The sequence below is a fragment of the Rhipicephalus sanguineus genome, chromosome 4, assembly GCF_013339695.2.
Source record: "Rhipicephalus sanguineus isolate Rsan-2018 chromosome 4, BIME_Rsan_1.4, whole genome shotgun sequence".
NCBI classification, from domain to species: Eukaryota; Metazoa; Arthropoda; class Arachnida; order Ixodida; family Ixodidae; genus Rhipicephalus; species Rhipicephalus sanguineus.
This window is the reverse complement of record NC_051179.1, coordinates 89,119,960-89,130,740: the sequence shown is the minus strand read 5'-3', so window position 1 is coordinate 89,130,740 and position 10,781 is coordinate 89,119,960. Positions and strand designations below refer to the sequence as shown.

Genomic DNA, 10,781 nt, shown 5'->3' with positions numbered 1-10,781 from the left:
TAAAAGCCAAGGCTTTATATAGGCTCGTGCCCGAACATACACCTGGGTGGATATCTCCGCATACAATAAGAACATGCTGCGTCGTTTCCTTAGCTTCCTCACAGCAGGTACATTTTTCTTCTTCTTCACTGAATCTCGCTTTCTAACTACGCGTTCTAAGATAACCCGACCTCACTTCAAACAGTCAAGCGCCTCTCCTTGAATTATCAAAAATGCCTCCCTCCTTACTTCATTTTTTTGCCTTTCGGTCGCTACTCAAGGCCGGCTTCTTTTTTTCTCCCATCGCTGCTTCCCCATAAATCTTCTCCACCTGTCTGACTTTTCGCTTAACGCTCTCTTACCACATCCCTTACACGGCCGGCCGTATACTTGCTGGTGAGTCTCCTAGGGTTTCTTCTCCCCTGTGGGTCAACTCTCTTCTAATACAAATACCGGAACACCTCCTCTGCCCATCTACTTTCTATCATATTCTTTAGGCTCTCTTAGAACCTCATTTTGCGCTGAGCTTCCCTCACCTCAAAACTTGTCCATCATACATCGCCCTTTACAGCCTAATGAGCACCCAATGCGAGGCGTCCCACAATCCTTTGATTCGCATCCAGTCCTGACTGCACCTATGACTTAATGCACACCAATGAGTTCCCATTATACTTGCACAAGTGGCGCCGCCTGTCGCCCATAGTTGGAAGGCACCATCAGCGTTGCCACCTCCTCGCATGGCGAATCCAGGAAGACCCCGGAACACTAGCTACTATATTCTGACAATACATACAGTTAAAAACTCACGGGGTCCCTTACGTATTCCCTAACGAGACTAGAAGAGGGAATTCATGTTCCTTTTTAAAGACGATAGTCTTTCTTGGGGAACTTAAACGCAGAAATTTTGGTCTGTCTTTCTGTCTGTCTTTCTGTTCGTCGGCACGTCACTCGATTCAACCACCCGGCCGAAGTTGAACCACTTGCCCAAGGGCCAGTCATATTGAACGGCTGACTAGGTTCATACTTGTGTACATTGTTGATCAAAAAGCAAACATTACGCATATCTGAGGCGCAACATCACTAGGTAAGTATTAGGTGGTGTGTTCCTTTAATAGAAAATACATAGATACGTAATTCTAGAGACCCTAGTTTCTTAAGCTGCGCTGAAAATGCGACTGCGCTGAAACTTGCCTTCCTCCGTGCCCTCTGCATGAGCTCATTGTTGTGTTTCGGTTTCGGTTCAGTATTGCACTGTACGAATGCCATGGGGCGCCGCTCTGGCATTCCTGTTTTACGCAGGCGACGTGTAAATAAACTAGTGTGTGGAGAGTGCTCGTTGAGTGCGGACGTTACTTCTGCTTCGGCGCTTCGCGCCAAACCGCGTGTTGGGGCGGGCTGGCGTCCCCGCCGGTCGCGTTGGTCACCGCCGGTCTTCGCCTGCTGCTGCGCCGGGACTACCAGCCCGCAACACAGCACTAATGTTTCCCGACGTATTGCCAAATGGCGTCCATATCTCGCGCAGCGCCTCTTCTATCGTCTTTAGACGACATTTGCAGCGAAGCACGCAGATACGCGGCCAATGTTTTCTCAGTGTACTGATCCTCGCCCGCACCCCCAAAAAGCTTTTTGCAGGCAACATGATTTTGCACTGCCTCTGTGATCGGAGTCCTTCCCAGCTTTCTGCACCTCCCATGGTTTTGCACTGCCTCTGTAATCGCGCCACCAAGCGACGATGTCATGGTATGATGACATCATGTGACGTCATGATGACTTCATGGGAAGGTCACAAATCTTGCCGATATGTGATGTCATGATGACACCATACTGGAAGAAATCTACAGCGGCTCCACAGCCACCATAGTCCTCCACAAAGAAAGCGACAAAATTCCAATAAAGAAGGGTGTAAGGCAGCGAGAAATGATATCCCCAATACTGTTCGCCGCGTGCTTACAGGAGGTTTTCGGGGCCCCAAATCGGGGAGAGTTAGAGATAAGAGTTAATGGAGAATACCTTCGTAACCTGCGATTCGCTGATGACACTACATCGATGAGTAATTCAGGGGACGAATTGCAACTCAGGATTACTGAATTTCAGAATGAAAGCGGAACGATAGGTCTGAAAATTAACATGCAGAAAGCTAAGGTAACGTTGCAACAGTCTCGGAAGAGAACAGCGCTTTGCGACAGGTAGCGAGGCACTGGAAGTTGTAAGGGAATACTGCTTAGGAGAGGTAGTGACCGCGGAGCCGAATCACGAGACTGAACTAATTAGTAACTAGAAGAATTAGAATGACGTGGAGCACATTCGGCAGGCATTCTCAAATCATGAATGGTAGTGCACTACTATTTCTCTGTATGACAGCTGCATCTTACCGGTACTCACCTACGAAGCAGAGACTTGGAGGCTTAGAAAGCGGATTAAACTTAGAGGACGACGCACGCAGCAAGCAATGGAAATGAAAATTATACCGTAAAATCACGAGCAAGCACCCCTCCTCCCCCTCTACGGTGGTGGACAATACGATAAGAATTCGAGTGGGGAGGAGCGCTTGTTCGGTCGCGGATCAAAATTCAAGACAGCTGCGGCAGAGCCGCTAAGAATAAAGAAATGAAATGCTTCACTGAATGCGCATGCATTCACTGTTTTTATACACATTCGTCGGGCGAATAAAGCAGTGAATGAAACAGTGAAAATGGTGGTAGGGGAGAAGGGGGCGCGTATTTAAAATCTCCCGAAAAAGGGGGGTGGGCGCTTGCTCAGGTTTTTAGAGTGGGTGTAATCTTAACGCACAAGAACAGAGTAGAGTGGATAAGGTAATAAACGGGTGTTAAGGACATCTTAGTCGAAATCAAGAAGAAGAAATGGACATGGGCAGGGCACGTATAGCGCCTAGGCAATGTAACCGATGGTCATTAAGAGTAATAGACTGGATTCCGAGAGAAGGCAAACGCACGAAGGGGAGACAAAAATAGCCGCTTAAACGGGGCGAACTATTATCTCTTAGCGATCGTTCGGGAAACATTGCGTTATCGCAATTAGTTCGGTTCTGGTTAAGCAACCGGTTCAGCCCTGTGAAAATGATCTTGCCATGTTGCCATAGGCAGGAGGCGCACCTTCCGCAGCGCATGCTGCAGCGGCCGCATAGATGTTCCAGATGTTCTCTGGCGCGGTGGCGTCCGGACGTTGTTGTTGGGTACATCGTGCGTTGCGTACGCCTATATAAATCGAGCGAAAAGGTACTCTGGGGTGAAGTTTCAGTCGTAAGCAGAACATTTCGAGCTTGATGAAAACTTCTCTGTATTCATGGGTTCGAAACAGCGCGTAAAGCACGAGGACACAGAAAGTAAAAACAATACTTTTTATTTGTGCGAACACGAATAAATAGGCTTTTCACATGACAGGAGGGGGAGTGATATTGAAAAACGCATGCGCCCAACCCTATACAACGCATGAAATTGACGGTGCAGATAGCTAATCTCTTTGTTAACGCTATCGAAGGTGAACTGACACATGCTTGCCTGACGTTCTCTGTATGCCGGAACACATGCTGACAGCTCGCAATCTGCCTCTAATTTCACGTCTGACGGTCATTCTATTTTCCTAACCGGTTTCTTAAGGAGCCAAATGTTCGAAGCACGTCGGGGCAGGCTGTTTGACGGGAAGTCTGGAAGCCAAAAGACGGCGATCACATATGTTAGAGGCACTTCTTGGCTGCGACCCGGTAGTTGTCCGACTGTACTTGACGCATTTGTAAAACACTTGCAAAACCTAGTGATACACATTCTTGTGCTTGTTGATGGTGCGGAGCGCAAATAAGAAAAGGACGCACCGTTTGCTATTCGTTGAAATTATATAAATAGGCGACTCCCAAGATTTCGTTATCGGTTGCCCTGTTGTGTTATAAAAGGATAGCTCGCAACTACGAGGTCAAGTAACGTCATTTGGGCAATACACAAGGACCTGTTTTTTCTTACATTCGTGCCTTTTCTTTTGTTATTTGTATTTGCTTTATGCAGTGCAGCGAGTAAAACCAGTAGGTCTAAACTGTGCAATGCTCGTTCCAGCTGCAAATAAAGCGACCTAACCGAGACCTCGGGGTACTCCGGCTGTTATATGTGTTAAAATTGAAAAAAAAAGTTGTTGAAGATGTGACATTTGCATCACCTACATGGCAGCACTACGAAGAAACGCTTGATGCTTCCTAAGGGGAGATAAACAGTTCAAGATGAAAATTCTGCAGCAGAAAAATTGCAGGCTGACCAAAGAGAGCGAGGTTCGATCCTCAAGCGATAATAAACGATATCAAGGATCAAAAGCTCATGTCTGAGTAGGGCAGGGGGGTGTTCACTGCGGTCTTTCCCCATACATACAGCAACCCCTGCACAGGGCACGAAAAGACCAGAAAGGCACGTATCCATCCGAGCTGCGAGGGCGTTCGCGTTAACGCTGCACTTCTTTTCTCCATCAGCTTATGAATATGTACGTTCGAAGTTTAATCGAGCACTGTCAGCAGAGCGCATTATACGAGAACGAGGATGCAGAATTCCATCAAAGGAAATGCTGCCTTCACAGATGAGTCACTGTCTCGAAAAAGCTAGCCAAATGCAGAACAAGAGCTCTACTGTACTTTGATTGTTGACGACAAATGAGGAAACATGTTGGGATTGTGGGCGACTAAGTGGTTAGGTATGTGGACTTTGGTACTGGAATGCATGATGACAGACTGCATGTATATATGATCGTTGGCTTAAACTTACGACATAGGATGCCACTTGGGCGTTTTTAATTGATTCATTGAGAGGATAAGAGAGCCGATCCAACGAAATAGTATCAAAAAGCTATATATCTATTGAAGTAGTGTCGACTGCAAGCTGAATGCCCATATTTGAAGCACGTCCATGCATACTCCAAACGATTGGTTTTCGAGGTTATGAGCTTGTTTTGAAGAAGTAAATGGCTTTCAAGCCTTGATGAGCATATCCTTTAGTGTGGAGCTTTGGACACCCACATCTATATTCCGCTCAAAGAAAGTGGCCGAACTCCACATATGCGTAAGACTCTGTCACATTACGAATGAAATAAACACGAAAATTAGTACCGAGAAGAGAGGTGTGATCTTATGAGGATGATTATTTTTAAAAACCAATGATACAGACCCTTCATCGGTGTGCATGCTTGCAAGGAAAACGCCAAAAGAATCAAAATAAAACTGACTGCGTTTTTATCGGCCATTTGGCTTCTTATTCTTGACAACTTCTCCCTTAATGCTCGCCATCATAGGCGTGCGCACAGGGGGGGGGGGGGGGGCAGGGGGAGGGGCGGCCGCCGCCCCTAATCATCAAAGAGGGGGGCGCAAAATCTGCCCCGTACATTGACCCTTATAGTCATCTAAGAGGGGGGGGCGCAGTATCTGCCCCATACATGGACTAAGTAGGGTGGGGGGGCGCTGCGATGAACCTTCGCCCCCCCCCTAATGAGGAACCCTGCGCACGCCTATGCCCGCCATAACCGTTAAAACTCACGGCGGAGAGACGCGATCAGCGTGGCGGGCGCGCTTTGGCTCCTGTTTCTTGCCTATGGCAAGATGGCCGCGCTCGCGGCGCGGCTTCACTGCGGCCCATTGATAAATATAGGCGGCCTCCACTCCAGCAACTTTTCTTGAAACCTTCTTGATAGTAAAGCAAGGCGGGGGAGGAAACTGAGAATAGAAGGGCAATGCCACGAGCTCCGCCACTTCCTCAGCCTTCGCACAACTAGTGCGTAGCTGCAAATATTTTTAATGACAAGCAGCGCTGGCAGGACAGGCGCGGTAGCTTCGTTTGCCTATCTTGCCACAGTTCGTTATACACGCATTTCTTTCCGGTTCACGCATGAAGTTCGGCCGCTGTGAATAGTTCACCGGCACAGCAACAAAGCGCAGACGCCGTATTTCTGGTTGAAGAAAACAGATTTTTTTCTGGCGTTTATAATATTAGTTCTTTAAATGCGAAGCATTTCTTAATCTATCTATCTATCTATCTATCTATCTATCTATCTATCTATCTATCTATCTATCTATCTATCTATCTATCTATCTATCTATCTATCTATCTATCTATCTATCTATCTATCTATCTATCTATCTGTCTGTCTGTCTGTCTGTCTGTCTGTCTGTCTGTCTGTCTGTCTGTCTATCTATCTATCTATCTATCTATCTATCTATCTATCTATCTATCTATCTATCTATCTATCTATCTATCTATCTATCTATCTATCTATCTATCTATCTATCTATCTATCTAGCCGCGTACATCTGGGTGCTCTCATGATCGCCTCCTTAATTTGGTCTAGACCACACGTGTGGCACATACCCGTTTACCACGGGCCGCGGTGTATGGGTATGCGCCACAGGTCATCTATCCTGGAACGGCGAGAACAGACATTGGTATGACAAAAATTTGGAGGCACAAAGGAACAAGGACAAGAAATGACAGGACTGGTGCCAATTGGCACCAGTCCTGTCATTTCTTGTCCTTGTTCCTTTGTGCCTCCAAATTTTTGTCAGACCATGCACCAACTAGCCCAAGAACGCGTTTTAGTCAGACATTGGTAATTTAAATGCGAGAGCGTTAAGAAAAACTGACATCAGCAGCGTTGACCCGATGAATATAAAGACTAAAAATTAGGATCCCAGCAGCAATCGAACCCCAGCATTCTTCGTGGCAATCAGGTATTTCGCTACAGAGCCACGCCAGGTCTATAAACTGGTAACAGCATTTGCAAGCGTAATGGCGGTGCAACTTCAATTGTGGTTGTGGTACTTGCTATCTAATTTTACAAAAAATCAATAAGCACTACATATGTACTCCTACGATACAGGCGTTATTTCAGATTAACGTCCGTGGTTCCAGTGTTGGCTCCGCTTTTATAGCAGTCTAAAAACATTATATTTGTATTCCTATGATTCATCAAGCTATATTGAAGCATTGCTTGGCCCCGGAAGAATACATTAACGAAAGTTACGTTTATATTCACGTTATTTTATCATAATAGGCACTTAGTTCCGATAATAGTGGCGTATGTACCCTTTGAACACCATATGTTATCTTTTGAACACCAGTGTTGTCGACGTGCCTGGTAAGCCCACGATGTGCAAACAGCTACTACACTTACCAAAGCACGTCGATCCACCTCGTAACCCATGCCTCAAAGCCATAAAATACAGCATAGAAGTACTCGCTGGCTGCTTCGAGTGAAACCGATTCCCACAGCGCGTGGGATATGCCGAATGTTTGTACTGCCGTGCTAATCAAACGTTCTTCTGGCTATTTTTGTGCAGAAAGGAAGCCTTCGGCGGTTTTACATTGGGTACAATGTCGGATTTAATTTTAATGAAATTTACTTATAACAATGTAAATTGCCACTTTTGTCGTGATCGTTATGCCGAGGGTTTACTGTGTTTAAAAACCTTAGCAGAATAGATAAATTGCGAATACTGTTGTGATATAACAAGTTGGGCACATCTTTATAACTTTTTTTTCGTGGCGCCTGTCAAAAACACGCAATGAATGGCTCAGAACGAGACATGCTCATTTTGAATCGATCACTGTCTTAAGTAGATGCGCGATCAGAACGCTATGCTGGTGGATAACAAAGTGACATCCTTAGGCGCATTTCAATTTAAAGCTTTTACCTTCAGTAAACACAACAACGCCCTTACAAGAGCTTTTATTGAAATGGCGTACTGGACTCCTTCGCGCCGTTTGTTTTCATTTGTTATTAGAGCAGTCGGTTTTATTGATGTTGGTACAGGTGCCATTCCTGCAAACTCCTTCCATACACGTCTGTTTAACGTTCTCTTTCCTTTCTTCGAAGACAACCATCAACTGAAAGAAAGAGAAGCATTGCATGTGACGCTCAAAGCGCGTATGACAGGTCATTGTGGAAAGCGATGATTTGATTGAAAGAATGAAGAGTGATGGGCTTTATTGAAACCGACAAGCTCCAACGACATTGCATAAGTAAACGTAAGAAAGAAGAGACGGGCACGCAATGCAGTAACCTCACACTTTCTGATGCCAATTTTATTAAACAAAGCACGTTTACAGGATCCACAAGCATCGCTTAGTGGCGCTGCTGCTGCAGCGCTATCTCTGGCATAAAAATAGAAACTGGGGGCGAACGACGCGCGTATTCCCTTCTCTTCAACGCGCTACCGCTCGTTTCCGTGCATGTACGGAGCTCTCGCGGTGCACTTGCGGCGCCTCACAATGTACCGCCTGAAGTGGGGCTCCAAAAGGTCTTCAAGCTGGACAGGCACTTCCGAAAAGCGAGATTGATAAAAGGAGAAAGGCTCGTCAATCACGTTTACGGTGAAGAGCAGACGATAGACGACAACGACGCCCGACTCAAAGAGAAATGCATTTCCCAAGTCACGATTACACCATGTCACATTACACCATACCTCGAGGTAAGTCTCATTCTGTCATGTTAAAGATGCGTAATGGTCCATATGCACTCCGAAATGAAGCCGTGCACGCTATCGATGTTCTGCGTTGTGGACTATGAATCATATGATTGTTGTTTTGATTTGGCATGTTTGCAGTAGCAGCCGTGTACTTTCGTGAACACACGTTTGCGGCGTGAGGGAAAAAAAGAAATTATACGGCCTTGGCACTTTTTCTTGAGAAGGTTAGAGCCAAGTCCTCCGTGCAGCTCGAGCACCACCCCCCGATTAAGACGCGAGACAGCTAGCTGAGCTTTAACCACTGTCAAGCAAGATGAATTATACGCCTCGTTTTTTTGGCTCTCGCGTCATGCTTGCACTCTCTTTTTACGAGGACATTGACTTTACAGGCGTATCGAACCTGCTGCGCGAACGCGGCTAGAAAATCGCACAAAGTCAGAAGGTGGCTCCTGCAAGGTGGCAATTGCAAAGCATGTATTAAGTGCCAGATATATTTAGCGGACATTAATAAAGTGACCAGAACAAAGCAAACCAGCAGAATGATGTCAAAGTTTGCTGAAAATACACAGACGTCCATTCTGGCGTGATAAAGCAGCCTTCCCGACGCGCAAGTTGCAGGCTCCGAACTTCTGACAATGTGCCGAGTTCAGTTGAATTCAACCAACCGCGCAACGTTAACGGTATAACGGGAGTGTGAACGTTCAACAACGACGGGTAGGTCTCACGAACACGGGGAATCAAAACACAAAGTTGTTAAACCTACAACCGTAAGTGGACTTTGACAGTGCGAGAAGACAGCGAACAATCATTACCGTAGTCGCTGCGTGCATGCGCCGCATTACTTACCGATTCAGGTAGTCGAAACGAACGAAAGCGATGAGGTCAGAGAGCCAAAACAGAAGGCGAGACAGCACCGTCAGCTAGGACGTACTTGATTTTTCTTACTGCAGTGATCCATGCTTGTCGCCTTTATTTTTTTGCGACATGCCCGAAAACCGATACAATTTCACACGTGAATCTCGTGCCTTGGTGTTGTCTGCACTGTTGTGGCAGGCCACGACACTGCAATACTTCGGACCTCGCTACCGCTTCCGCGGGGTCGCTTGTGCCAACGCGGAAATGCAGCTTCGCGAAGCAAGCCTCTCGGTTCAGCGTGCCAAGCTGTCGGCACGGCGTCCCTGTTCCCCGCATCGACTGAGCAACGCGCGCGCGCGCATGTTCCCGCTGCCGAAAAACAGGCTGAGTCGGCTGCGCCCGCTCCCACTTTAGCCAGAGCTCCTCTCCAAAGCCGCAGCGCGGCACTGTCGTCGCGCCGTAAACTTGAGCTTGGGTTCCCTATACAAGCAGTGATCTTTTACAACTTATGTAAAAGCTACTTTGCTGCATAATTGGTATCGAAATATGAGCCAGTGTCACACATTTGGGATATTAGAAAAATAGCGTGTAGAGAAAAGGATGAGTTGCCGTCCTGATGGAGAAGCCCCCCGCTATTGTTCTGTATTCGAATACAATAACATGATCCTAATGATGATGGCGCCACTACTCGTCTTTTTCACAGTTTTCAACGTCCTCCGGGTCTCGTATTATCAATTGCTGACACTGCAGCACACGCGGGAGAGAAAAAAGAGAGAGCGAGGAGGGAGCCAGCGGCGCCCGCCGGGAGCGCTTGCGCGCTATTGGTTCTTCTCTTGAGATCACGTGACTGGGCAGGCGCGCGAATTTTCGAACGCACGCTCGCCCCCCTCCACGCCGCAGATCCGCGCGAGGGTTCTTGCGAGTGGGTTTCGATAGGGTGATAGTTTCGATAAGCAACGTGGTTCCGACTGGCGACGTGAAGTGCTTCCGTGTTGACCTGTGCACGGACGGCGACGCGCACGGGTGGATCGCCATCTACAGTGTGACAACCCATGCGGCATGGATCGCCGACAGGGAAACCCAAAATCCAAAAGCGCGTCCGAAATCTTTGCCATGTTAGTTTGATGATTAGTGAAATCACGTAGGTTTGGGCATATTGGTGTTCCTTTGCTGTTTCTAGCGCATACACGAGATAAAAAGTAACACTGACGAATACAGGCGCTAACATCCAACAGATTCATTTTCAAACCGCCGCACTCGTATTAACTAATTAATCAAATAATTAATTATAAATTGTGATATATTTAATTAATTATTTAATTCTCCTTTTCCAGAATAAAATGAAAACATTGCATTCTGGATGGTCTCCTGAGCTAAAAGCTCTAATAAATCAGCTTGACTGGGGCCCAAGAGACCAATTACACGACAACAAGTGACAGCTGAAAAGATTTACAACAAATGTACAAGTCACATCACACATGGTAGAACAAAAAAATTATTT

At 46.6% G+C, this 10,781-nt stretch overlaps 1 protein-coding gene across 3 annotated transcripts in view; it reads right to left on the bottom strand.

Moving 5' to 3' along the window:
* Positions 1-7,652: 7,652 nt before the first annotated feature.
* Positions 7,653-10,781, bottom strand: part of LOC119390397 (uncharacterized) — a 55,483-nt gene continuing 52,354 nt past the window's right edge. For all 3 annotated transcript variants that reach the window (XR_005183306.2, XM_037658009.1, XM_037658008.1), the window contains one exon: positions 7,653-7,844. Coding sequence is in view for 2 of the 3 variants with exons in the window: in XM_037658009.1 (XP_037513937.1) it covers positions 7,728-7,844 (117 nt within the window). In the remaining variant the exon portion in view is untranslated. The remainder of the gene's footprint in view (positions 7,845-10,781) is intronic.